The 27,962-nt window shown below is 50.4% G+C and overlaps 1 protein-coding gene across 4 annotated transcripts in view; it reads right to left on the reverse strand.

Annotated features, from left to right (window-relative positions):
* Positions 1–10,513: 10,513 nt before the first annotated feature.
* AP2B1 (adaptor related protein complex 2 subunit beta 1) overlaps positions 10,514–27,962 on the reverse strand; it is a 99,407-nt gene continuing 81,958 nt past the window's right edge. For all 4 annotated transcript variants that reach the window (XM_030537090.1, XM_030537089.1, XM_030537087.1 and 1 more), the window contains 4 exons: positions 27,601–27,685; positions 26,726–26,812; positions 15,141–15,295; positions 10,514–13,539 (listed from right to left, as the gene is read on the reverse strand). In XM_030537090.1, coding sequence (XP_030392950.1) covers positions 13,465–13,539; positions 15,141–15,295; positions 26,726–26,812; positions 27,601–27,685 — 402 coding nt within the window. In that variant the 3' untranslated portion in view covers positions 10,514–13,464. The remainder of the gene's footprint in view (positions 13,540–15,140; positions 15,296–26,725; positions 26,813–27,600; positions 27,686–27,962) is intronic.

The raw sequence follows: 27,962 nt of genomic DNA on the forward strand, positions 1-27,962 counted from the left end.
CTCGCTCCTCCGGGCTCCCTGCGTGCAGGGCCCCCGCCTCGGCTTGCAGCTGTTCCGCTGGGTCACAGCGCCTGCCATGTTCCCGCAGTCACGGGGGGATTTTTAGCAGCAGCTGCAGCTGCTCCAGGCCGGGCACGCGCGTCAGCAGCACCAGGAGCCTACAGCCGGGGAGAGGGGCCTGCTCAGCTCTTCGCTGGGCTCTGGGGACGGATGGCCACGAGGAGCCCCCACAAGCAGTCAGCGGGGCCCCACCAGGCCCAGCTGCATGGCCCACCCTGCTGCCTTTGGCTCCCCGAGCACCAGCAACAGGGATGGAGCTGCTGGAGCCTGGCCCCTCTTGGGCCTGGGGGGCACTGAGTGCCAGTCTGTGTGACCACAGGCAAATCACTTAATGTCTCAGGGCCAGATCCTCCAAGGGACTTAGCGTCCTTACGTCCATTGAATTCAATACCTTTGGAGAAGTTGTGCCTCGGTTCTCCCCCCGTACAATCCCGGCCGTGCCATGGATCATGGTTTCTCCCTGATGCGGAATTGGGCATGGTTCTGGGGAAAGAACCGGGACCCTTCATTTATTTCTTAGTGGCATGAGATGGTTTGGGCCTGATTTTCAGGGAAGGGCTCACGCCGGGCTCTGCTGGTGCGTGCTGTGCACGGCACGCGCTGTGGCGCATGCAATGCTGCAGGCGTTTGCATCTGTGCACAAATACATTGGCGCTGACAAGCGGTAGGACGAGCGGGTGAGGGGGTTAATGCCCCAAAGGCGTGCATATCCAATGAAGGGCACAGGTGCAAAGTTGTGGGTGCACATATGGAGTCGTGAGGAGGGAGGGCTCGAAATCAGGCCTTGAAAGCCACATTTTCAAAGGAGTGTGGAGCCAACACACCAGGTGAAATACACAATTTCACAACTACATTTGTACATCCAAACCTCCGGTAACTGCTATCCCAGCCTGTCTTCTGCATAGGGGTGTAGCCAGGGAAAGGGGGTGGGGTTGGGACCTCCCTGTGCCCAGCTGCCCACAGCCCTTGTGGAACATAGAGCAGATTCATGTTGCTTAACATTACGGCTGGGACCAGGCAGCACTCATCCTGGGATCGGAGCTGCGAAAGGTGATGGAAAAGGCACCTTTGTCCCACATCATATCTAGACTGTCAGAGACTCTGAGTTAACATTTGGCTAATTCCCAAAGCTGTTATGAAGCTTAATTAATCAGGGCAAGTTCCTCAGCTGACAGCTCTGGAGAGGTCTGATCCAGTGCTGGCTGACATGTGTAGGGGCTGGCCTGGCCCTAGCCGCGTACAGTAGCCGTTCTCCTGCATCTCGTATACTCTGTTATTCTTATATATTGCCTAAGCACAGCTTCCACAGTAAATCAAACACCGTCCCCGGTGTCAGTGCCCTGCAGTATGAGTGGGACGCGGCCAGTCAGTGACCATCTTTGCATGCTAGCTCGTATAAACCTTTCTGATGCTTTCCAGGAAAATTCAGGCTCCATTCCTGTCTGCACTGGGAATCCGTGTCTATTTCTGGAGGCTTTAATAATACCCACAGAGAGGTTGGCCACTTGCAGCAGTTTTCGTTATAAAAGAAATTTTAACACAGGGGGAAAAAGACTTGGATTGCCCTTATTTCCAGTTGCTTGGGAATCCTCTTCCTAACTCCACTAAAACAAGACACTTACAAACAAGGATCTCAGGAACTCCTGGCACCAGGTCTTCTCCAGAAAGAAAAGGGATGGCCCTGGCCTTGGACTCAGCTTTTGGCTTTGCCACAGACTCCTTGGGCAAGTCATTTAATCTCTCTCTGCATCAGACCCGACCATTTCAGCAGGGGGCTGGTACTCTGCCCAGATTCCTGTGTCCATTGTGGGCACAGGGCAAAATTTCAAGGGAGGTTATAAAAGCTTGGCTAGAAAAGTTAGATTCCATGAGAAGGAGGGAACAAGAGGGAGAGATAGGGCAGAGCTAGAAGTTTCTGCCTGAGCACAAGGGATGGAAAGGAAGGGAGAGTGCTGACTTTAACAGCTGCAAGGGCGTCTCACACCCACTGCCAGGTGCCAGACAGACTCCTCTAAGCTCATTTCCTGCCTACATGAAATAGCTTCGCAGAAGCACAGCAGGAAAGCAGTTGCATTAAGGGCCCTATCGTGGGCCTGGCACTTTCATTTCAGTGTGTTGCTGTAGCTCCAGGAGGCTCCGAAGCAAAATGAGGGCTCAGTGTGCTTGGTGCTGTACACACACGTAGCAAGAGATGGGCCCTGCCCTGAAGAACACACCCTCTGAATAAAGGGTGAGAGGAGGAACAGAGGTACAGGGAAGGGAGGTGTCTTGTCCCAGGTCACCAGCAGAGCTGCTTAGACCCCCAGGTCTCCTGACCTCCCGCCCCATGCCCCACCCACAGGCCCATGCTGCCTGCACCTGCCACGAGTGTGTCACCCCCCCCCCCGCCGCCCACCATGGCCAGCAGAGCCCTTCACCAGCTGTGTCATGCTTGCCATGTGGGTGACAGCTCTTCATGGCTCCCTGAGGACAGAGGCACTGGACCTTAGTATTATCACAGCACCTCAGAGCCTCAGATGTGGGCCAGGACCCTACTGTGTTAGGTGCTGTACAAACAGAACTAACAGCTGGGCCTTGCTCCACAGAGCTGGCATGTGCCCACCTCTCAGAGCATGCTCTGTCAGGGCTGCCAGCTGGAAAGGGGGAGGCCTGGTCATAGGCCACCCAGCTGCAATGGACCTACATGGCCTCACCTTGCCCCTTCCTCGCCCCAAGGCTCCTCTTCCTTCCAGACACAGAGGAGTGAGAGTTGCGGTGCTCAGCACCTCTGGAAACCAGCTGTTTCCTCAGCAATGGGATGATCTGCCCCAGCCCCATGGCAAGGAGACCCTTGTCTTGCCAAGCATGGGGCCAGTTTACCCCTGAACTTGCTAGTCAGTCATCGCGCTGGCCCTGCCCCAAGCCCCGTAACTTTGGGGCGGAGGAAGACGGAGGCGGGAAGAATTGGCCTTCCGAGCGGATGAGCCAGTGTGTTAGTCAAAAGGGAACAGGTCCACGAGGGAAGCAGCAGCTAGGTGGGAATTACTGTGAAGCTGCCTGTCCCATGCAGAAGGTCTCTTCCTCCCCACAGGGGCAAGCTTGCGATAGGCCTATGGAGAGTCATAGCTGCCTTTGGGTCCACCCTCTGCAAACCAAGTGAGAGCGGCCCAGCTAGCCAGGATAGAAAAGCCTTTCCTAGAGCCAGGGTTGGCACATCACACTTGCCTTAGGGCTCAGACTCTCCCCTTGCGAGTGCCCTGATTAGCACCTGGAGCTTTGTCTCATCAGCATCCATTGCCAATTTCCTCCCCGCAGTGCTTCACCACGGTGAATCCCGTCCCGCACAGCCACGTTCGCTTTGTTGTGGCGTGTGAGCGAAGCAGGGATGCAAGCTCCAGACACCAGCCTTCTGATTTTCCATCGTGCTTCCCTGAGGGCTTCTGCACAAGGAAACAGTTTGTCTTTCTCCCGCGATCATCCGGCATACTCAGGCTCTGCTTTCCTACCACGCGCTGGCTGTGGCCGCTGGAATTCTAAGCAGGGGCAGCACGGGGACTCCCCATCCCATTGCCAGCTCCCTTCTCCGAGCCTGTCTGGAAACCCAGCCTGTGAGAAGGAAGAAGAGAGGTCTGCAACAATCAGTGCTAGACCTGCACTGAACACTGCTCTAAAATCTCTTCTAAGGGCAGTTCAGTCCCAGTGGTGCCTAAAAACGCAGCCCCCAGAGTCCTGAGCTTCCTCCAGGCCTGCCGGTGTCTTTTTGCAAGTGTGCTGCGTATTTTCCATCATTTGAGAGCATCCCAAAAACAATTAGCCTGTGTACAGCGTGCGTGTGGCCCTTGGCACTGCAAGTAAAGATACAGTCCCTGCCCCCGGGAGCTTACAATCTGCTCTGACACACTGGGGAGGTCAGGCCAGGCAGCTAGAGGAAGGAAGTCACAGAATCGAGTCACCAGGCTGGGACAGGCTAACTCACTGTTTGGATCAAACTGGGATCTGAGGGAGAGGGAGCTTGCATGGTGCATGGCCTCAGAGAGGGAATGGCACACAGGTACTACCAGACCGGCTCATCTAGTCCACCCTCCCCTCTCAGACACTAGGCAGTGCCAGTGGCTTCAGGGAACAGTGCCAGAAACCCTTTGGACAGTTATGGGGTCACCTGGCCAGTCTCTCCCTAACCCTAGGCAGTTAGAGGTTGAAGTGTGAGGATTTACATCTCTTATACACCTTTTCGTTTGTCTCGTCACCGTGGGCCTTTGTGTTCTCCAGAGAAATGTCCAACCTTTTTTTTTACAATCCTGCTATGCTCTTGCTTCCAGGACATCTTGGAGCAGTGAGTTCCACCGGCTAAACACATGCTGTGTATAAAAGTCTTTCCTTTTATCCATCTAGGCAGGTATGTGACCCCTAGTGCGCATCACACGCCCAGCGTCCCTGTAAGGTAGGGGATAGAGAAGGAGCTGAGGCATAGAGACTTGCATAAGTGCTAAAACTTTATGGGGGGATCATCTCTATCAGTGTCTAGCAGCCGCAGCCCCAATTGACTTCAGTGGGACTGACCACCACTCGGCCCCTCTAAGAACTGGGCTGCTTGTTTTTGTTCAGCTAAAATGCTCCCTTGCCTGGGAATCAGCCTCTCTGGCCCCTCCCACTTCCTGCGTCTGTGTCTGAAAAACCCAGAGGCACCATCTCACAGCAGAGCTCAAAATAGAAGCACTGTCCCTCAGCTCCCAGCCGTGCGGGGCAGCCACACACACCTGCTTCCCCCCTGCTTGCAGCAAAAGCCAGCCTTCGGTGCCAGGCGGTGGGGAAGGAGCCAACAGATGGGCTGGCTTGGATTTCTGCTTCTCTTTCGTTTCCCCTTCAGCTTGTACATCTGGGTGCAACTGGCAGCCAGTGTAGAAGGGTGGAATTATAGAATCATAGAAATGTAGGACTGGAAGGGACCTTGAGAGGTCATCTAGACCAGCCCCCTGCACTGAGGCAAGATGAAGCATTATCTTCTAGACCACCCTGACAGGTGTTTGTCTAACCTGCTCTTAAAAACCTCCAGTGATGAAGAATCCACAGCCTCCCTTGGTTAATTTGCTTAACTACCCTAATGTCTAACTTAAATGTCCTTTGCTGCAATTTAAACTCTCTGCTTCTTGTCCTGTCCTCAGTGGAGAACAATTTGTCACCCTCCTCTTTATAACAACCTTTTACGTACCTGAAGATTTATGTCCCCTCTCAGTCTTCTCTTCCCGAGGCTAAACGAACCCAGTTTTTCCAATCTTTCCTCATGTTTTCTAGACCTTTAATCATTTTTGTTGCTCTCCTCTGGACTGGCTCCAATTTGTCCACATCTTTCCTGAAATGTGGTGCCCAGAACTAGATACAATACTCCAGTTGAGGCCTAATTAGTGCTGAGTAGAAGAATGACTTCTCGTGTCTTGCTTACAACACTCCTGCTAATACAGCCCAGAATGATGTTTGCTTTTTTTGGCAAGCGTTACACTGTTGACTCATATTTAGCTTGTGGTCCACTATGACCCCCAACTCCATTTCTGCCATACTCCTTCCTAGGCAGTCAGTTCCCATTTTGTATGTGTGCAACTGATTGTTCCTGCCTAAGTGAAGTACTTTGTATTTGTCCTTATTGAATTTCATCCTAGTTACTTCAGACCATTTCTCCAGTTTGTCCAGATCATTTTGAATTTTAATCCTATCCTCCAAAGCACTTGCAAACCCTCCCAGCTTGGTATCGTCTGCAAACTTTGTAAGTGCACTTTCTATGCCGTTAGCTAAATCACTGATGAAGATATTGGACAGCACTAGACCCAGAACTGATCCCTGTGGGACCCCACTCGTTATGCCCTTCCAGCATGATTGTGACCCACTGATAACTACTCTCTGGGAACAGTTTTCCTATCAGTTATACACGCACCTGATAGTAGCTCCATCTAGGTTGTAATTCCCTAGTTTGCGTATGAGAAGATCATGTGAGACCGTATCAAAAGTCTTACTAAAGTCAAGATATAGCACGCCTACTGCTTCCTCCTTCTCCACTAGGCTTATTACCCTGTCAAAGGAAGCTGTTAGGTTGGTCTGACAGGATTTGATCTTGAGGGGATAGTGGTTTGATCAGTCAACGGTGAGGAAATGAGTCTTGCAGCAGCTGGCCAGCCCCTGCGCTGTCCCAGACCCATGCACCCGGATCAGAACCTGCTGCCCCTTCCCCGTGTCATCGAGAGGGAAAATGTGGAAGCAGCAGGCGAGCCAGCTGCTCTTTCCCTCGGAGGGATTTGGAGCAGAGGAGCGTTGCTAGCTCAGTAGATGAGGGAAATCTTTGATCATGTTATGCTGACTCCCTTTAGAGCCCCTTTGCAGCTGAGCTGCCCCACTGAGATGTGCTAAATATGCCTCGCTGTTAACATCTGCATGGCTGGATTGAGGGTGGAAGGAATGCACAGGGCAGCTCTGCTTGAGAGCAGGGGCTATATGGATTAACTGGTAGGCTGGCTCCTGTCCCGTAACGGCCAAGCCTAGGGTGCTGGAATATGGACACGGAAGTGGCAGGAGTCCAGCAGAGCCATGGATGGGGAAGGACTGGGGTTTGTGAGCTCTGAGGCAAAGTGGCTCATCCTGACTGGTTTCCAGGTAACGCATTTCAGCTCACCTCCCTGCTCTCTTCCATTGTCATGGGTGCGAAATACAAGCAGCTGCCCTCCTTGCCTGATGACTCTCTCCCAGGGGTAGGGCTCCAGGAACAGTCTGTCAGGAGAACACAGGGGGCTCCCACCTCACCACCCTGGCCAACAAAGAGCAGGCGAGACCCAGAAAGGCAGACAGCTTGCACCTGCTGACACAGCAGGGCAGCAGCAAGGTTGCAGGGACTGTTAGCTCTAGGTACTGCTGCCATGATCTCCCTACTGCGTGGAGCAATGGGACTAGGGTTGGTCCCATAGTGTTGAGTTCTTTCGGCCAAAGACCTCCCAATACTCCCAACTAACTCTTGCTACCCCAAACCTTGTCTTATATCCATTAGAGAGCCTTGCCGAATGGTTAGAGTAGGGGGTGGAGCCAGAAGCCCTGTGCAACTGAACCTACGACCTCAGCAAAGTCACTTAATCTCTCTAACTCCATTTCCATCTCTGTAAAATGGGACCAGTACCACAATCACGGAGGCTGGGGCTACTGAAGTCGTGTCAATTATATCCTGGACAAATACACAGACAGAATCCCATTTAATTTTATAATTGCAACAAACATCTAATAACAAGAATGGGTCAAATGTTTTCATTTCAAGTGCTTTTGACACAAAAATGCCTTTTTATTGAAAATGAAAATTTTCATGGAAAATTTATTTTCCCCCAAGTTATTCCATTTTTTTTTTAAAACAACTGATTTTTTCCCAGTCCTTCCCCAGAGATGTTAGTTTGGGGGGCATGAAGCTGAGAATGGGCGACAGGGGATGGATCGTTTGATGGTCACCTGTTCTTTTCATTCCCTCTGGGGCACCTGGTATTGGCCACTGTCGGAAGACAGGGCACTGGGCTAGATGGACCCTTGGTCTGTCCCAATAGGGCCAGTCTTATGTTGTTACGAGAAAAAGGCAAAGCATTAGTATTTAGAGATGGAGCATGCTGAGGGACAGATGCTAAGTGAGATTAGGCTGGATGGCAAGTCAATGGCCTACCCAGGAATGACTCACCACTAGACAACATGCCTGGGCCCAGATTCTCAGTGGGAGTTAGAGGCCAAAATACCTTTGAGGATCTGGGCCCCTGTGCTTATGAAAGAGAGAGCTTGAAAGTGACACCTGAAAGCAGCTTCTCCCACATCATTTATGACTCTTAACTGCCACCGCTATCCCTTGGCCTCTCAGAGCAGCAGCTTAGCAACGGGAAGAGAAGTTCAAAGGTAGGAATCAAGGTGAAAGCACCCCAAATTAGCCATTGGGTCTCTGAATAAATAGAATCTCAGGAGATATCTAGTCCAACCCCCTGACAGATTTTTGCCCCAGATCCCTAAAGGGCCTCAGCAAGGATTGAACTCAAAACCCTGGGTTTAGCAGGCCAATGCTCAAACCACTGAGCTATCCCCAATGGTACATATGTGGGCTAATGGCTCCTGCCTACTATGCCACTTCTTCCCCTCTCCCCAGTGCACGGTAAAGGGAGGCAACCAGCAAGGATTAGCTAGAGTGGAGGAAGTCTACCTCCTCTGGGATCCCAGAAGGGTTGGCTCAGCTAAGAATGATTTGGCCTAAGTTACACACAAATAAAGCTAACCACAGGCCTGACCAATCAGTGCCCAATCACACCATGAGGTGCACCTAGTAATAAAACACTGATTGAGCAGCCCAGAACGTCAGGAAGAGACTCTCTTGAGGCACAATTTTCTGATGGGGGAAGAGTCATTCCCAGCCTTCATGTATTTCATCAGCCGTGCGACACGGAGAAATTGGGCCATTAAGCTTCATTTGGACATGTAGTTACTGTAAGAAACTTAGCCAAATGTCTGCACGGTTTATTTTGATAAACTGCTTGGTGCCACGGAGTGAGGAAGAGCTGATGACAGGGGAACTCATGAGCCCATGCGTCAGCTGTGTGTAATGAGGAACATGGTAAGGAGACAGCAGGATTCAGGAGAGGTTGGTTCACTTCCCAGCTCTGCTACAGACTCCCTTGTGTAACCCTGGGCAAATCACTTAATCTCTTTGGGGCTTGGTTCTCTCTTACTATGGCTACGGAGTGAGGCCCTCCCACTCAGAAAGCATCGGTAACACCAACTCACTAGCGGAAGGTGATAAAGTGCTTGAATACGCTTTGACATGGTGGAAAGCAAGACTGAAGGCAGATTTCAATGGAGCAGCTGCTACAGAAGGGAGTGAATGGAAGGGGGTTCATTAGGCATGGCTCTGGTCAGTTGACACAGGCTCACGCTACAGGGTTAAAAATAACCATGTTGATGCAGGGGTGCGGGCTCAGAAACTCTCCCCCGTCCCAGATTTCAGAGCCCGGGCTCCACCCCGAGCTCCAACATCTACATAGCTATATTTAGCCCCGTAGCACGAACGTGAATCATCTGCCTGGCTCTAAGGCTCGCTGCCACAGGTTTTCTCTTGCAGGTAGACGTACCCTTACTCGGCAGGGTTTCATATTACAGGGCTCAGGCTGCTGTGGCTAATCTCGGGTACCTAGGTCTCCCCACCTCCCATGGCACTGGTCTGGTATTGGGCCCACGTCTTCCTTTTACAGCCACCTTCCACCCACAACACGCTGGCTGCTTCGCTTTTGAGTTCTGTCCTCCTCTCCCAGGCCGGGGCTGACTCAGCATTGGGGCATGATACAGGGGCCGCTCGCTGACAAACCCCAGGCTTCAAAGATTCAGAGTCAGGCCTGCAAAAAGCCAAGGCTTAGGGGCTCCTTCAGGGGACATCCTGTTCAAGAGGCTTTTTCCCATGTGGGCGAGGAACTTGCTCTTACGTTCAATGAAAGCTGAGATTCTCACATGACTCCAGAAACTGGGGCTTTTAAGAAAACCACTAACCAGCACCAAAGCTGGCAATGCTGGGATGCTGTGGGCTCAGCGCAGTAACTTGCCAAGTACAGGATTGGATCCATTCATGGTCAGCGCCTCCTTCTGAACTGATGCTTTGATCTGCTGAGACTCCCAAAGGACGAGGGGAAAGTCCACTCATCTCCTCCTGCTTGATCCAGCCACGTGCCTGATGTTCTTTATTTTAACCTCGCCACCCTGCCCAGGTTCTGAGTCAGTGATTTAAGTGCAGAGCACCTGAAGCTGAAGGTGAGTGGGAGCCTCAAAGCTGCACAGCAAAATCAATAGCGCATTGTAATTTAACTAGCAAATGATAAAGTTGAGGATAACATCACCATCTAGTAGCTCCAGGACAATGGAGTGGGAGTCAGTTCTGTTCTTAGCTCTCCCACTGATCTCAGACATCACCTCCCCACTCTGTGCCTCAGTTTCCCTCCTGCCCTTCATCTGCCCAGTATATTTAGACTGAAAGCTCTTGAGGGTAAAGACATTCTCATCGTGTGTGTGAAGACTTGGCATAAGGGGGCCCTGATGGTGGCAGCAGCCTCCGGGTACTATTGTAATGCACACAATAAATAATGCCAAGCATAGAAGTGAAGGAGGAGGGAAATGTATGTTTGCTGGTACGGGTGTTACGGAACATTAGCAGCCAGGGAACAGAGCAGGGTTTTATTTTGGGTGACAGGAGAAATTATCATAAATAAATCTCTAGTCACACGGCACCTGCTCTGCTTCTGACCAGCGTGGGGCATCTGAGCACGTTCAAGGTCAGAGATGGACAGAAACGGGGGTCTCTGGTCCATAGGTCACCTGGCAAGGATGCCAGTGCTTCTCAGGAGAGTTAGCAGCTGCTCCTGCTGCATCCTCCAGCCCCCAACCAGCTGTGCCCTGCCAGCCCCCTTCCCAAACAGAGGCACACCACAGCTGGGCGTTCGTGTAAATGACAAGTTTATTGACAAGGACAGAAGATAAAGCGTTACCAAAAAGTGAACACATCAGAGTGGATATGCGATACAATGGAATGGCATCAACATTGAGCAATGCTCCTTGCCTGCCCTCCGGCTCCCCTTCCCACAGCCCACGCTTCACGGCATGCAGACACACACACACAGCACAGGCCCAGAAGAGACGCACAGACACCGCGGGGGAAAGGAGTTCCGGGCAGGCAAGGGATTTGCTCAGGGTTTTGTTTAATGCTTTCCCGTGTTCAGGCTTTACAGAGGGTTTAACTGAGCAAGACTCGTGCCACTATTCCCAGGGATCCTCCACCACTTCTCCCAGGTCAGTGACCTAATCTGGTGCAGGCTCACTGAGCAGCAATCTCTATTAGCCAGCACCACAGCCAGGGGAATATGGGGCGCTGGGCAGAATCTGCTGTCCCTTGGCAGAGAGAACAGGGATTTCCCTTGCTGACCCCTCACATCTCGGCAGGACTCGGGCTTGCTCTGCCCATCCCCTCCCATGCACACAGCTGAACTCCAAGGTGGAAACTTACGAGAGGCCAGGTGCTGCTTCCTAGCTTGGCTTCGAGGGGCGGCTAAAGAGAGGCACCCGCCTCCGCGCACCTGGCACTTTATCAATTACTGCTCGCAGCCCAGCTATCCTCAGGGCTTTAGACAACTAACCAAACAGCCAAGCTGGTGCATGCTCACGTGCCCGGTTTCTATAACTCTGTCCCGCCTTCTGCCCAGCCAGGATTCATGCTGCCGAACAATCTCTGCACCGAGGACGCAGCCCAGCTCATACAGCAAAGGATGCAGTTGCTCCTAATCTTCACTCGCTTCCCTGGGTGAGAACTGGCTTCAAGCCGAGTCTCCCTGCCACGGAACCACATTTCATCCTGCCCGCGACCTGGCCTACCCTCGCTAGCCCCTTCCCTTTCCCCTTATTCTCCAGGTCCACCATTACAGTCCAGTTCTCTATCCCCAGATTCACATGCATCACACAGGTGATCCCCGCCCCGTCTTGGGGTTCAAGAGCACAGGCGGAGGGTTGTATGTGGTCCCATTAAGGGGGTCGCTTCACTCCTGGGGGAAGTGCTGTGCCAAGCATCAGCTGAGAGCAGTGGGGACTGCAGAAGCTGTTCTGGGGCTGGGTTGACACATCCAGCTATGTAGATGGACTGAGGGATAGAGCCAAGCCAGCTGCTATCCCTGCTTTTGTTTCACCGTTCATGGTGTCTGTTCCAGTACCATGCCTGTGACAGAGAAACTCCCTGGCTGTCAGGAAGCCCAAACAGCCGCCCTCCACCCTGGGAGCCTGCTGCTTGAGCAGGAGCTGCAGCAGAGAGGAGTAAGGGAGCCTGTGTCCCCAAGCCAGTGAGTTTCAGACACTAGGAACCCAAATGACCCTCTGTCTATTGCCTTTCGCACAGAAAGTCCAGCTCTGGTGACTGGAGATGGAGGGAACGAGCCTGTGAGATCACCTCATGTACAGCAACCACTGGCCCCTGCAGCCACAGGGTCATCTGGAGCTGAGGGTTTACGGGGCAGGAGATTGCACTCAAGACTCTCCCCCATCACTAAATATTTTGGGTGTCACAAGTGGGGGGGAGGTGAGCTGCGACTCCTAGTTAACTTCTCTGCAACTCTCTTTTGCACCCCTGTATAAAAGGTGCTTCCTCCTCAGCAACTTTTGATGGCAAGCTTTCCAGGACTCCGGACGAAAAGGCTTTCCAAAGCCAGGGGCAACTTGCCCAGCAGTGCCAGTGACCGCAGGTGTAAGGGGGTCGAGGAGGGGCTTGGACTCCTCCAGCGAATTTAACCCAAAGCGCATAACCAGATGCTGCAGTGTCCTCCAGCTTTTGCACTCACACCTCAGCAGGCAAGTGCTCGAGGATGCTCCCAGAGAACTGTAGGCAGATTCAGATTTACCGCACAGGCCCTTCAGCCTGGACAGCAGTCAGAGCCAGGCAGAACCCAACTCAGCTAGCTGAAGCTGATCCAGCGGGAGGAAGGCAGACAAGCTGCTGCAGGAAGACACGGAATGAGCAGGAAAGAGATAAAAAAGGTAATGCCTGCACCCCATGCTCTGCCAAGAGCCTTGTATCCCAGGAGTCAGACCTGCTGTTTCCTTCCTCGTTTTGCCATCTGCTGCCCCATTATCAAACCAGACCCTGCCAAGCTCCTGCTTCCCCATGCAATGAAGACCCACTTCCAAACCCCAGGACATCAACCAGGCAAGATAGCTGAGGCACGGATTTTTGGGATGCGCATCGAGGCCCACAGCACAAGTACGACCCAAAACCCCATCCAACCCAAGCAGATGCATCTTGGGTCCGATCTGGTTCTCTCCACATATCACTGGCTCCTCAAGTCTATGCTAGTCCTAGCTCACCTGCATTCCCTTGGATGTTTTCACTACTCCAGAACTGGTTTTTTTCCCCTTTTTTTCATCTGGTTACAATACAAAAAAAAGCCCCCAAACATATAAAAAATATAAAATAATAAAGTGCAGTTTGTGTTTCCATGATGCCTTTGCCTTGTTTTAATGAACAAGAGACTTGTCTTTTTCGGGTTTTAAACGAGCCATATATTACAAAATATCAACTACGCCTAACGCGGTTTAGAAAACGCTAAACATTGGCACGAGATGGAAAAGCCCACAAGAAAGAACAACAGAACAGTGGCACTGGGGGGACATGGGAGTGGTTGAAGCAGTGGTTACAAAGTTTCCATGGACGCTAAAAATATCAAACAGTTGTTCCCTATATTATTATTAGCATGTGGATACTAATCGCTACCTTGGTTTTTTGGTGCATCTGTCTGAAATCCTACACATGAATACAGCTGCTTCCAGTTAGAGTTCTTTGCCTGCACCGATAACGGGACTATCCGGAGTCTCCCTTCCTCCCTCTGCGGAGTGAGACATGGACCCATGCTGTTAGTTTTTCAAAATGCTGTCGTAGACCTGGTAGATGTACTGAGACACTTCAGGAGCCCGGCACTTCAGGGACAGCTAGGAGAGACATGAAGCCGAGGTTAGTGTAAGAAAGCAGCAGATAACACACAGCCCATCTCTACTAGCTCATTTGTTAATCCCTCAGGATCCATTTCACTGCACTGGATCCAGACTCCACCCAGTCTAATACACAGCGAGGCTGCCATGATGCATCACCTGCCCTGCAAGGTGCCACACGCACTAGTGGTGCTGCACATAGATGTCTAATAGAGAGTCAGTCTGGCCTAACATAGGTAGGCAAGGACAGGTAACATTTTTCCACCCCCACCGTTCAAGTTCTTCTGCCCTAACGATTGTGCGCCTTGAGCTGGGTTGACTGAAGACCGAACCCAGGGCCCTGTGGATCTCAATGCATGAGCCTCTATTTAGTTAAAGCTAAAAGACCATGTGCCTTAACTCTGCTGCAGCAACAGACTCAAACCTCAAGGGGGTGACAAAGAGCCATACCGTGTTAGCACAGGTTACCATTGTGTTTTCCAGGATACCAGGTTTTGTTTTTTTAAAATTTACGAACAACTTCAAATATTTAGTCCCAGTTGCTGTCCCCCAAAGCTATTTACCACCAAGGCACTGAGTTCTGCGAAGGCACACTCCCACTCATGTAGGAAAAGCTAGAAGATTTTGTGACAGAATTGTGGAAATGAGCAACAGAAGATAAATGGGACCCCACCCTTATGAATGCTTACTTCTTAGCAGTCTGATTAATAGACTTGCACCAATGTTTAATGCGGGACCTGTACACTCCTGACAGTCCTATCCCTCAGGATCGGAATTCATACCACACTAAACCAAGATAATGCCAGTGGTATTTGGCGGGCGTACGTCAATAACCTTGAGAGGTGCTTTCCCTTAAGGGCAATGCCAACCACCAAGCCGTCAATTCGCAACAGCAGACCAGCTCGCAAATCAGAGCCTACTGTAGAAAGAGGGAGCTTAACACAAAGCCAAGCTCCCTTCTCGGTAGTACATTTTCAAATATTTTAATTTTCTTTCCACACAGAGGGCCCCCCGGGGTGTGCCTTAAGATTCTCAAACCAGGAGAGAGACTCCATCAGCAGCGAGGAGAATCTAAAACAATAAGCAGTAGGGAGGCAGGACAGTTAAAGGAAGTAGCTACATGCGGCGTGTGGGACAAGCAGTGTTCTTGCCTCTGAGTGGCTGCCACAGACGACAGGCCAAGGAAATCTCCGAAATCTGGACAGCTGGTCTCTGCTTCAACAGCTCAGCATGGCATAAATCTGGTCTGTTTACTAGAGGGGGAGGCGGAAAGGTGGGGGTTGGGGACAATTCTGGCAATGCTTTTGTGTTGATTTCTCTTGGCTAATTCGAGTGGTAACGATCTCGGCCAATAAATGCCTGCTGCTCTGTCAGCATTAAGCTAGCTCAGCAGGTCACTAATATAGCTATGTCAGTGGTTTCCCAACTCCCCCCAGCTCAGCAGGGATTTCCTTTGGCATTGAAATTAACAGGCCCTGCCCCAAATGAGCATGCTGGGAAGAAGCAGGCTCAGATCTGAGATAGCTTAGGAAAGGATGTGTGGCCTCTCCTTTTCCCCCCCGCCCCCCGCACCAGCCCCGCCGAAAGCCGAAGGGTCTTACTGTGTAATTCGGGTTCCCAGGCTGGATACGTAGCTCAGCCAAGATCCAGATGCCGTTGGTCAGCTTCAGAGACTGGTAGAGCATGTCCTGGCCTTCCACATTCCTCTTGGCAATGGTGTAAACATTGTTGTTCTGCAGCTTACTGGAAACAGTGTCTTCAAATAGAAAAACACCTCTATTAAATCAAGTGTGCACACCAGACACACAGAACTACACCCCCAAATGTCATCTGTGTTATCCTAGAACCTAGGAGCCCTAGTCACAGACCACGGGCCCATCGTGCTAAGCAGTGTACGAAGAGCACGAGTGCACAGACGAAGAACTGGCAGCTGCACGAGACAGTGAGTCTACGGGGGAAAGTGCACATTGGAGAATGAGGCAAGAGCAGATTTGGTCATAAGTGCTCCATCTCCCTGGAGACCTCCCTGTGGATTTGGGTCTCCCTCAGGGGTCACACTCCCACCTCCACGATCACATTACTCTAGGCAAGGCCCGGGTCCTTTCCGTGTGCTGCAGATTCCTAAAAAAAGGCCCAGAACTTGGACAGGCTGATTTTGGACATTGTGCCCTGCACTTCCGAGCCAGAGGATGCCGCTAGGTAAGAACAACTGAGATCACTGCGTAAATCTCAACTTAACACAATTCTCTGCACCCTGAATCCAAACCCTTTTCAGTGACTTAGCGGGCGAGAGAAAACGCCTTTCCTGTCTGCCCCCCCAGCAGTGCGGCCGGGATGAGGTTTTTATACAATTTGTGACTGTAGCACTCGGGAGAGAAGTATGATTTTACCTGCACATAAATATACGGCTGTAACCATGACACCTATTTCTCAGGCATCTTACAGAGAAACAGCAGCAGCAGCAGGGATCCATAATATACAGCATCCAAATCAATGGCCCACACTGATGGCCTGTGGAAGCCAAAACCCAATTTAAGGGAGGGGCTGGCTATGGTCTTTCTGAGGCCAGAGGGAAGAAACTCTGGGCCACATAGGCCAAGATATGAGCAGTGCCCCTGTAAGTCTCATTCCTAAAGCCACACAGCCTGCTGACCTAGGAAAGCAAGTTCAGTACACAATAATGGAAGAGTGGCCATACTGGGTCAAGACCATGCTCCATTCCTGCCCAGCATCCTCTCTCCAACAGTGGCTAGTACGGGAGCTTCGGGGGCAATGTCCAGAACAGGGTAATTTTGGAGTGATCCACCCATCTTGTCCGCTCCTAGCTTTTGATAGTCAGGGGATTCTTGAGATAACCGCAAACATCCCTTGAGGTCCCAGCCACTCCTGACTGTGGGCTCCTGGGGTAATTTCCTGGCTTACGGTGGTAAGTTCAGCTGATGTTCTATCTATCAGTTCACCAGGTGGTTCTTGTGTTCTAACCAACTCACAGTTGGCTTGAAGATGTTGGCACAAAGTGGGACTGGAACTCAAGCTGCGCTAGGCTGCCAGTCCTTTTGCTCCAATCACTAGACCACATGGTCCCTCTGCTGCATATTAGCTGAGGGCGCAATTATTCACAGGCTCAGGAAATTCAGGAAAGGGATGAACAAGGATGTGGCCTGAATTGCCACAGAATTACCTTCCTGAGCAAAAGGGAGATAGACACTCCTCAAGCAATACATGCTGGGGGAGTCTTCTGATGCCCATTTTGAAAACCCTGCTCCCTCCTTTGCTCCAAAACTCTTACAAGTGTTTACCACACAGGTGAGCTGAAGGCACTCGGCTGATGAGAGCATGGCATTTTCAACTCGCCCACTAGAGAGAGCAGAAGGGAAACTCAACAGTGTCTTTTTCCAACCTCATAATTCAACAGCTCCCTTGTGCCAGTTCCTCCTACAGGTGAGGATGGGTGCATGTGTGGGGAACGAACGGGCTGGGCTGTGTCGAACCCTGGCCAGTAGCTTATACTTTCCACAGCAACCAGGAAGATGGAGAGGAAAACACAAACTTGGCTGCAAGCAGCTGGGAAGACCCAGCGTGCCCTTTGGAACCAGTGGCAAATAAACCTGAAGGCAGGTAGGCAGGCAGTGGGCACTGGCCCAGAAGGCTCACGACATGACAAGGGATGGCGTGGTGGCAGGACAGTACACCATCCATGTAGGGAGTGTTACCTGACCAGCCAGCGCCTTCCGTCACCCACATTCATGAACACTAAACTCCAGAGTGCCACACAAAGGTTTTGTTTAAAGAATGGAAGCGATTAAGTCAGTGCTGGAGCAGGGGGGTCAAAAAAGGAGCATCTGAGCTTCAATCCATACAGCAGAGAGCAGGGATGGGGTCTGACTTCTCATGCTGCGATCTCGCCCTGGAGCAGCTGCCTTTCGTCTTCCACTTAGCCAGCAGGTGGGGGCCGCAGCTGAGTTGCTGCAGAATTGATTACCCCTGAAGAGCGGAGTGGCTCTCCCCACAGCATGGGAACATTGAGTTCAGGCTTTACTCCGTGAAGACCAGCACCTGGACTAACCCCTGAAGGCTCTGGAACAGTGATTTGCAGAGGATGGGCCGGGTTCATGCAACTAACTACCCAGCCAGTCAGGTTTGGGTTCTCCTCTCTTCCTTGGTTACTATGGAAACTAGGAGAGGCAAGTAACTAATGAATTCCTGAGTTAAAACCCCTCACTCCCTATTTCTCCTCCTCCCCCATACGAAGGGCCCCCGGGATTAGGAAAAAATGCAGTGCAAAAGAGTCTGCTCCTAAGCGCAAATGGAGCCAGAACAGGCACAGAGGGGCTCTGTTACAAGCCATATCAGCTGACGATTGCGCTGGGCACAGACAGGCCCCTCCCAGAGATCAGGATTCAACCAGCACACTTGTTTCTTGCACAGCCTAAGCAGATTGCCACACAGAAAAACCTGCAGAGGACCCAAAAGGCAAATATCTACTAACGGTGGGGATGCCACATTGGGCAGTTGGTCCTGTCTGAAAGGAACATCAACTACATATTAGTTGCAACTTTGGGGTAGATTCGCTTCCCATGTGGAATGGAATGGGTCACGTTTAAATCCTTACATCTGGGAGTGTGCAGGTTCAAAGCACACACAGTGGCAGAGTACCGGCACTATAGCTTCCCATACCTTCGCTCCAGTGACATTAATGATGGTTGCTACACAAAGGGCGAGGCGCATCCTTGCACGAGATTGGCACCTTGACAGCCTGGATTCTGTCAGTGCAAACTAAAGGCTCTGACCCCCAGCAGGGGCACTGAATCTGATCGCAATCGGGCCCTTGAGTCTAAAGTGTGGACCTGCTGAGAAGCATTTATTGGTCTCTTACTAGCAGCAAGCCTTGAAGATGCGAGAGAATTGCTAATTCGGCCAAGCGTGTTGTTTCCAGACAGGAAAACTGGAGCTGAGTGGTCCAAGGTGATGCCTGTCCAAGATCACACAGAAAGACAGAGCTGGGGTTAGAACTCCCAGTCTCCTGCTTTTGCTGTCTTGGGAAGCTCGTCATAAGATCACTGAACACAGAAGCCATCAGGTGACTCAACCACTTATAACAATCCAAAGCAGTAACAACAGAAGCCAAGCGTGCTGGGGCTTGGACTGTCATTTGAATCTTTCTGCCTCTGTTTCTATTAACACAGACTTCAGGATACACACACACACTGGAGAGCAAGTGTCATTTCCAATTCCCTTCCATCCCCAGGTAGCAGCTCCAGCCACTTCTCTGTGAGCAAGTCTAAACCAATGTCAGTTTCTCCAAGATCGGGCAGCGTCGCTAGGCAACAGTGCCAGGCAGTGCCTTGCTCAAGCAGGACAGTTAATGCCATGCGACAGCGCTGTCTTTATAAACAGACATTTGCTGGGAGATCATCCTTGTGCTGTATGTTTATCAGCGAGAGGAACAGCAAAGCCTCGGTTAATCACCACATGGTACAAGCAGGAGCTTGTAAAAAGGCTATGCTGACTGTGGGCAGAGTCCCTTCTCTGCACCTACAGGGCCCGATGACAGTGCAAACCAACCTGAAGAATTTATGGTTCCTTTAGCAGCGCAGGATAAGCTGCATCTGTTCTCAATATGCAACTTCAAATAGGATTTTGAGAGGAGTTGTTTTTTTATAAAAACACGTTTGCCTTTTATACAGACAGGGTTCTTGTTAACTGAATTTTTAGATTAAAAAGGTATGACGGAAGGCGTTTTCCTTCCGGGGGAACCTCTCAAATACATAACAGACACAGCGATCCACCTCTCTCATTCCCTGCATACTTCTGCCTATACTTTTTAATGAAAAATTACCACTGTCCGATTTTGGGGAGGGAGGGGGGAACGGGGGAGGAAGGGATGAGATGCCAGTTGCTAATTAAGGCCTCCATCCTGCAAAGACTTGCTTTACATTGTAAGCAGTTGAAATAGCTTCTCTTGACCTCTTGCTTGTGTAAAGTTAAGTATATGCATAAGTCTTCACAGAACATTGCCTAATTTTATAAAGGGAAAACAAGATTAATATACCATGCTCAAAAATATGTGAACTGTGCATTTTGTAACAAGGGAATTCACACACACTGAACCAGATTGCTAATCACATCTAACTAGGTCCTGGATACAGGATCACATATATGAAGCTTTGCCATCTACTTATTGAGATGGGTCTTTTTCTAAGTTCAGAGCCCATTCAGCAGTGAACAGTGGAAAATCAGCAAACAAAACCTAGTTATTTCGTCTGCAGTCGTGCGACTCTCAAATGCCTCCCTGTGCTTCTAGCGACGTCTGACAGAGTCTGTGTAGCCAGTGAAAAGATGGGTTCAAGCAGAAGGTTCATCTGCAAACCTTGCCTGACCCCATCGTGAAGAATCACAGTCATTTCCAACTGATGGCAGAAGCACAGGGCTTTGACTTCAGCTGCATGATCCAGGAGAAGCTGGGCCATGAAGGAGACAATGCTTAAAACACACAAGCAACCTCCTAGTGGGAATGCAGGGAAATGCCAGCCAAGGGCACGCATGCTCGTTTCTGAGTTTGCTCCAGCATGAAAGTCTCTTTCTAATTTAGAAAGCCAGGAAGGGTTAAGATATTAACAATAATCCTGGAATCTTTTAGCTGATCATGGTCTCTACTTGTGCATCTTTACAAAGACAGAAGATTCTGCATCATTTCAGTTGAGACATTCTGGATCAGCCAAGAGATTGCAAATGTAGCAGCTGCCTGGCTTCAGCCCTCTTTATAGATGTGTCTGAATTCTGTGCTGCTGGAGGTGCCGGACTGGTGAGCAGCCTTGGCGGCTGAAATCCTTTTTGGCCATGGAACAAGGCAGCAGTGTCAGCTTCCCACTGCTCACAGGGTTTAATTCTGACATGGAGGAGCTCACCTTTAAGGTTGGGGGAGGGAGGAGTCCATACCCATTCAATAACTGGCCTCTCTGCTCTAAGTGCCAGCAAAAGAACCAGTTGGAGATTTGGTGGTGGTGGTGGGGAGTTCCTTTATAATGTGGACATCTGTCCTCCGGGAAATGGACTGAGACCCACCAATCCATTAGAGAGACCACTGAGCAGGCAGATGGTAGCTACCTTCCATACCAATCTGGGCTGCCACTGAAATCAAAGCTTGAGGCAAAAAGTGCCCTGAGTCAGATTGTCAAGGGTATTTAGGTACCTAACGATCAGATGGGAGCCTAGCAAGGTATACAAAATATCTATGTGAGTTAGACACCTAACCTGCTTCTGTAGATTCTACTAGTGCTCATCTACATTTTTAGGTGCTTAGCCACCTTGGAAAATCTGGCCCCATGTCCCACACACTGTCCAATCCCCACTTGTCCCTCATTTGTATGGTGGGAGGTCAGGAGTCTGTGGAAGGAGAATAAAATGTATGAGGCATTGAGTTGACCTGTACTCTTTTCTTATTGGATAAGGACTTGCTCTGGGACAGCTCAGCACCTCCTCTTTGCTATTGATAATCCCGGGGAGGACCCCACTCTGTTGGCAAGGAACCATGTGACTCCACAAATTTAGACTGCATAGCATCAAGGAATCCGGGCTGGGGAAGAGCAATTCCTCAGCCAACGTGTAAAAGCATCGCCCACAACCAGTAAAAGGAGCTAAGACCAGTTACGAAACATGGACCTATTTGTGCAGTAAAGATCCTGCCCGTGAGGAAGGTTCCCTCCTTTAGAAGGGCGGCTGTATTTCACCCCACATACGGAGGACTAGGGCCATATTTTCAAAATTGCTGAGTGCCCAGCTCCTTCCCTTGGAGAGCAATGGAAATCTGGTTGTTTCATTTAGGTGCGCCAGTGGAAGCACTGGGGTGCTGAAATCTTTTGAAAATCTGTCTTGTTCTTTGAACAGATTTATCACACCAACTTTGGTGCCAGAAGTAGCTTCACTGTATTCAAACCTCTCTCGGCAGTAGCGGGGCTGGAGAGGACTAGGAAAGCCACTTTAGACAAAGGAACAATCTTATTTTCTTCCCAATACATTACATACAAAGCACAGAACTGTGGTGACTAAGAGCTCAAAAGCATTCTTTAGATTAAGCCCAAGAATTAAAGTGCAAACCAGCGAACGATTTCATTTGTATGTCAAGGGTTGGGTGAAGAGCAGCAAACAAAAGCCATGGATTGTATGGGAAAATAATAGAAATATACTCAGATATTAATAAAAACACACTCGACTGAGAATAATGGGGCTGTCATTCCATCCCAGGGTTCTGGTGACACGGATAAAGCAGCAGGGCAAATGTTATCAAAACTGCTCAAGAGAATGACAGTGCGATGACGTACAGCCAGACTGGCATTATTCTTTAATTGTATTTGTGCACGTGCACACACACACAGGGGGAATTCCCATCGTGGAAGGGTTTTAAGAAACACCTGCCAGGGATGGCCTAGTTTTCCTTGGTCCTGCCTCAGCCCTGGGGAATGGACTAAACCTCTTGAGGTCCCTTCCACCCCTACATTTTTATGATTCTATGACACACCTACAGACAATACAACTCTTGTTTTATTTGAAGGGCTTGTCTGGACTAGGGTGTAAGGTGCGTTTTTAAAATGTATTAACTAAAAGATGCCGGCAGTCAGACTAGATGATAATATATAGTCCCTTTTGGCCTTAAAATGTATTAACATCTTTTAACTAACATGTTTTAAGAAATTCTAGTGTGAAAAAGGAAATTTGTATTTTAATATGCATTAGCTAGTGGAGGAGAATGTGCATTTTGCAAAAAATTACCTAAGCTAAATACACCTCTACCTTGATATAACAGTCCTCGGGAGACAAAAAAATCTCACCGCGTTATAGGTGAGACCGCGTTATATCAAACTTACTTTGCCTCCCCCCACCCCCTCCCCAGTCCTTGTTCCCCGACTGCCCCCTGCAGAGATCCCCCTCCTTAATCACCCCAGGACCTTACCTCCTACCCCATCGCCCTGTCCTCTGACTGCTCCGACTCCTATCCACCCCCCCCCCGCCAAACGTTTACTGGCAGTGCGGGAAGCGGAGCAGCCTGGCCCCAGTCCACTCCACCTGGCCAGTTCCCAGCCACGGCGCTCTGCTTCCTGCTGCCAGTGAGTGCAGGGAGGTTGGGGAAAGGACTTCCCCTGCACTCACCTGTGGCTGGAAGTGAAGCACTGCGGCTGGGAGCTGGTGGAGTGGATGGAGCAGGCTGGGGCCAGGTTGCTTCTCTTCTGCCGCTGCTGGTGAGTGTGTGTGTGTGGGGGATTCCTTCCCCCAAGCCCCCTCCCTCAAGCAACATGGCTGGGGTCGGGGTGAGGGAAGCAGAGCGGGCTGCTCTCGGCCCCCCACTAATCTCCCAGGCCACTTTGGGACTGCGGTGTCCCCCAAAGTGCCCTCCCACAGCTCCTGCCCCCCAGACCCTGGGGGGAGGAGAGCCCCTGACTTCCCCCGAGACCCTCTGACTCGTATCGAACCCCTTGGCCTCAGCCTGGTCCAGCACCCTTAACATGCTGCTTAGAGCAGAGTGTCAGAGCTTTACCGTGTTATATGCGAACCCACGTTACATCGCGGTAGAGGTGTACATTGATGAATTTGGTAAATCACTAGAGTTATTAGGCTAAAGGTGCTTTGAAATCTGACTGCTGCCCAGGGACAGACACACAATCCTGGATGTACAGTAGAGCACAGAGCCAGACAAGAAATTAGCAAACTGCATCCCTGACTCAGTAAAAAAGAGATTTATTTCTAATTTAAATGTCCCATTACAGAAATCAGCATTCCTCACTCAGCTGGATGGCAGGGCTTCTGGTATCATCTGTCTCTCTCCTCTAGGTGCTGTACTGGTGTTTGTAAGATCTAAACATTCATGAAGATGGAAGTGAAGGGTCTGCACGATGAGGAGAAAGAATGCCAGGCAGCGCGCATTGATAGAGGGAAGACTGTTTTGATTAGCCCTTGCCTCAGCTCCTCAGGAGCCAATGCACAATTGCCAGTGTGTTTGCTCCATCTGTCAAATGCCTGCTATAGCTCTGCCACTATATTTAAATAACCGGTTCCGCTGTGATTATGGCAGATCAGCTGGGAAATGGAGGTATTTTTAGTTCATAGCTCAATTCATGTTGTTGAACCGGAAATCAGCTAGACTGGAGAATGAATGTTGTCGTTAACAGGGTTCCTAGACCTGGAAGAGATCACACCACACTGTGGATTCAGGAATTAGCATGGGATTCATATCGATTTACATTGAAAAAGATGGCCTGGACACCTATTGAAAACTAGCAGCTGCTGGAAGCAGGGATCTGGGCTGAAGAGCGGCATCGCAGCAAATTTTGAATCATAGTCAACAGCCACTGAAATTCACAAGCTTGGTTCATGGCAACTGCTGCTCTGGCACAGCTGAAAGCTAGGACCAGGTCCCTAGAGCATGCCTGTCCCTGTCTATGCCAAGGGTATGAAAGTTACACAGCTGCACTGTTCAGATTCCTCATAACAAACATGGGAGAGCTGAAATTTACCATGCAAGCTTTAATCAGCTGCTGGGGTCTCTTTGAGAAAAAGGCCACGATAACGGAGGTAGATTGTTTAATCCACACACCCAGGGCAAGTACACACAGACTTCACCATTGCAAGCCACTATCCTTAGAGGGAAGATTGGATGACGGTTAGAGGTAGCCTATAGTAAGGCATTGTCTACACTAGGTTTTTAGCCAGAACCACTGGTGCAAAACCTTAATGTACACAAGATTTACACCAGTGCTGTGCAGCTTCCTCCAGTTTGAAATCGCAAGGGTACAAATCGTGCTGCACCGTGCATCAAGTCTGCACCAGTGTAGCCACAGCCTAACACCTGTTATTCCATGCCTAGCGCTCAGCCTTCCGCACCCACTAGCTCTCAGCCTGCTCGGCTCTGCGATCCAGGTGGTCAGTGCAGAAAATGGCTCCTGTAATTGCAGCAGGGACGAGGCATCAGCTCCGAAGACAAGAACAGAGGCGTCAGCTGATAAAAGCATTTGAAGGCTGTTTATCAGACATGACCCATTTTCCTCCTTAAACAAGCAGAGGAAGCTGGCAGATTCTGCACACACTGTAGCCTCCCTAGCGATGGATCACACTCAGACAGGCACTGCTTCCAAAGCTCTCACTAAAAGACTGACAGGAGCTTCCTCTCTCTGAGCCCTGCTGATACTGCAGATAACACTGCAATAGAGCAATGTTATTACTCACATGGTATGCAACCGCTCAGAAATCTACCGGGACTGGAGCGCTCCTGCCTGCCCCTCTGCTGAGAGCTGGGCTTCATTACAATTCTAAGCAAGCCCAGGCACAAGGTGTGGCACATGGCTGGTAAAGCAGCCCAACAGGGAATGCTGCCAATTACTCTGCATCCTTTAATGACTCCCAGTCAAGGGGAACAGGTGGGTAAAGTGGAGAACACACTGCAGTGCATAGGCTAATCACAACCAAGGGTCAGGTAGAAACCTGGACAGTAGAGTATCCTACAATTAGAGACAGTGTAGTGGCCGCAAAATGGACTAGATGGCCCGTCGATGTACGTCGAGCAACCAGGAATTAAACTACCTATTCCTCCCAGACAGCCAGATCCACAGTGTTATCAGCTATGGTTTACAGAGAGGAAAAGAACTAGTTTCTGGAAGTCTCGTCAGAAATAAAGCCACCTGCTGAGACTGAACATTTAGAACGTAGGTCCAAGGGGAGGGGGGCAGGATTTTAAAAAGTGACAAATTGTCCATCACAAGAACGAAACCTTCCCTCTGTGCCGCAGAGCACAACAGACAGAGTGGCTAATGGATGAGAGTAGAAGGGGAAGGGTGTGATGGATTACAGGGCAGGACTTCCAATCAGGTGGAAATGTCAGTGTGCCATTTGAGAGGCTGGAACAAAAGGTGCGCTGGGAGCGGCTGAGAGGCTGCCCTCGCCAGAATCCCAGGAACAGAATCAAGTCATAAGGTCCAACGGCTGCTATTTGCGTCACATCTTTTGCGGTCCAAAATAGAAAAAAAATCATGGCTACAAAGGCAGGCGGTGGTGTCTGCTTGTGACTGAAGTGAGGAGTGTTATCCCTGCGTGATGGCAGGCAGGAGAGAAAGTACCAGGAGTTTGTGATCAGGAGGGACACACCTCTCTGTAAAACATACTAGCTTTAGTTACAAGCACTTGGATCCCATCCAGGCCTCTCAAACGGGAACAGTGCAGTTCTACCAGCCATGCACTCCCTCATCCTTCAGTGGCAAAAAGGTCTTCCGTACACGCGAGATGTTCATTGCCTAATAGAGGCAAATAGCTGACAAAGCACTTGGCTGAAGTAGACAGGGTACAATCGAAAGCCAGCAAAGTAACACTAAACAATAGCAATATATGACTGTGGCCTTATATCAGCAGACACCACCTCCTAGCTCTCCTGTAGAGCTTTTCATCAGGAGAGCTCGAAGCACTTTACAAAGCTCAGTATCCTTATTCATTTGTACAGACGGGGAAACTGAAGTAATCTGTCCGAAGTCATGTAGCAGGGAACAAAACTCAGGTTTCCTGAGTCCCAGTCCAGTGCTCTAACCACTAGGCCACTTACTTTCAGATGGGGAAACAGGCACAGGAGGGACAGCTGACTTATCCAAGGTGGCACAGCAAGTTAGTGGCAGATCTACGTCCCACATTCCCTCACTCCTAGTCTTCTTCTCAAGCCACTCAGCCACAGCTGCGCCTATAGCTAACAAGCCTCAGGGATCCCAGCCTGACAGTGAAAGACAACAACTTGGAACCAGTAGGAAATTTCTGTGATGTGGGTTAGGGTACAAACCACAGTAACTAGCAAGAAGGGTTTGAAGTCACGCCCAGAGCTCTCTGCTCAGAGACACCATGACAAGGAAGGCAAATAAACAGGAAAGGGAGAACGTAAGAACTGTAACGGAAGGAAAAAGGGAACGGGTGAAATCCTAGGGAGGGGACTGTTTTCAGAGACATTCACGGTGGAACCTCCTTTTATGGAATTCAGCTGAAAGTTTATGTTAAACAAATCCTTGGAGCTAGAATTTTTAACTGCTCAGCCTGTACCTGCAATCCTGATTTGTCAGCATTGTCAACAGACAATGCTAATAACCGGAAACACTCTACTGAGTACCTGTCACTCCTGTGCACTACATGAAGGCTCTCTGCGGTCCAGAACCCAGTTACTCACCAGCATTCAAGTGACACTCTTTAATCTGGAACTGGAGCTCATTTTCATTTGGAATATCCTTCCACGTGGCAAGGAAGACTTGGCGTTCTACATACAGGAAAGACAACGGTCAGTGTCCCGCCCTCCTGGTTCTCTGAACTACCCACACTGCCGGTCCCAAGAGTCACTGCAGAAGGACATGCTGCAGAGACAGAAGAGACCTGCCTGGTCGCATCTAGTCCATCCCTTGGGGTCTAGTTCAAGAGTTTTCCCTGCAACACATTGGCTAGCAATTTGTCTAGCCTAGTTTGACTGAAGGCAGCAAAGCCTTGAAGACCATGTGGATCTGTCCCCAATGCCTTCGCTGCAGCAGACTTTCACGAGTCAGGAGCAGGTGGGGTTTGTTAGGAAGAGACTCCAAAGCTCAGAATGCAAGAACCACATCATGCAGGATTTCCCTTTCCCATCAGCAAAAAGGCCAAACATACAAGCCAGCTATGATTCTGTTTACCAGGCACCTTCTCTGCCTCTGATGTAAAAGCAGACTATCGAACCGGAGAGAACGTGAAGAAGGGGTTACAGTGTAAGATTTATGGGCTAAATCCTGGTCCCACTGAAGTCAATGGACAACTTCCACGAGAGCAGGATTTGGGCAGCGTACCTACGTTTGGCAGGTAGAATCAGACCAAAGGAGGGATGTTCTGGAAATGTAACTGCTTTGAATAGCGACTGCAGGAGAGCAGGGACTGGCTACTACACTGCCCTGGGATCCCAGTACCGATGGGTCTCTGCTATGGACGGACTTGCATCAAAGCTGTGCTCTGTCAGGACGCTGTACTCTGCCTGCCCGTGTGGCTCTCCAAAGAGCAGAGGGACGCTGACTAAACAGTACTCACCCATTTTGCCATCCTCCACAAAAAGTACATTGAGAGGAATAAGGCAGCTGAAGTAGAAGACATCGATGCTGTTTTTCACAGCCACCTGGCAGGAAAACAAAAGGAGAATTAGGGCATTTTCTGCAGCCTGCTGGGCATGGACGGGACAGGAGTCTCCTAGCCATCCGCCTCGGGGGCTCGTGCCTTTCTAGGGGTGGTGATCTTTAACGGCCCTGCCTGGAGGCGAAGGCCAGCTGTGCACACTGGGGTACGTGGAGAGATGCTGCTGGGCCTGGAAGAACGTCTCTCAGCAGTTACAGACAAGGGGCGCACCCAGCCTGCTCCTTCATCAGGTCTCACTCCCCTCCCGTGGGCACTTCACT

The sequence above is a fragment of the Gopherus evgoodei genome, chromosome 17 (assembly GCF_007399415.2).
Source record: "Gopherus evgoodei ecotype Sinaloan lineage chromosome 17, rGopEvg1_v1.p, whole genome shotgun sequence".
Classification (NCBI taxonomy): Eukaryota; Metazoa; Chordata; order Testudines; family Testudinidae; genus Gopherus; species Gopherus evgoodei.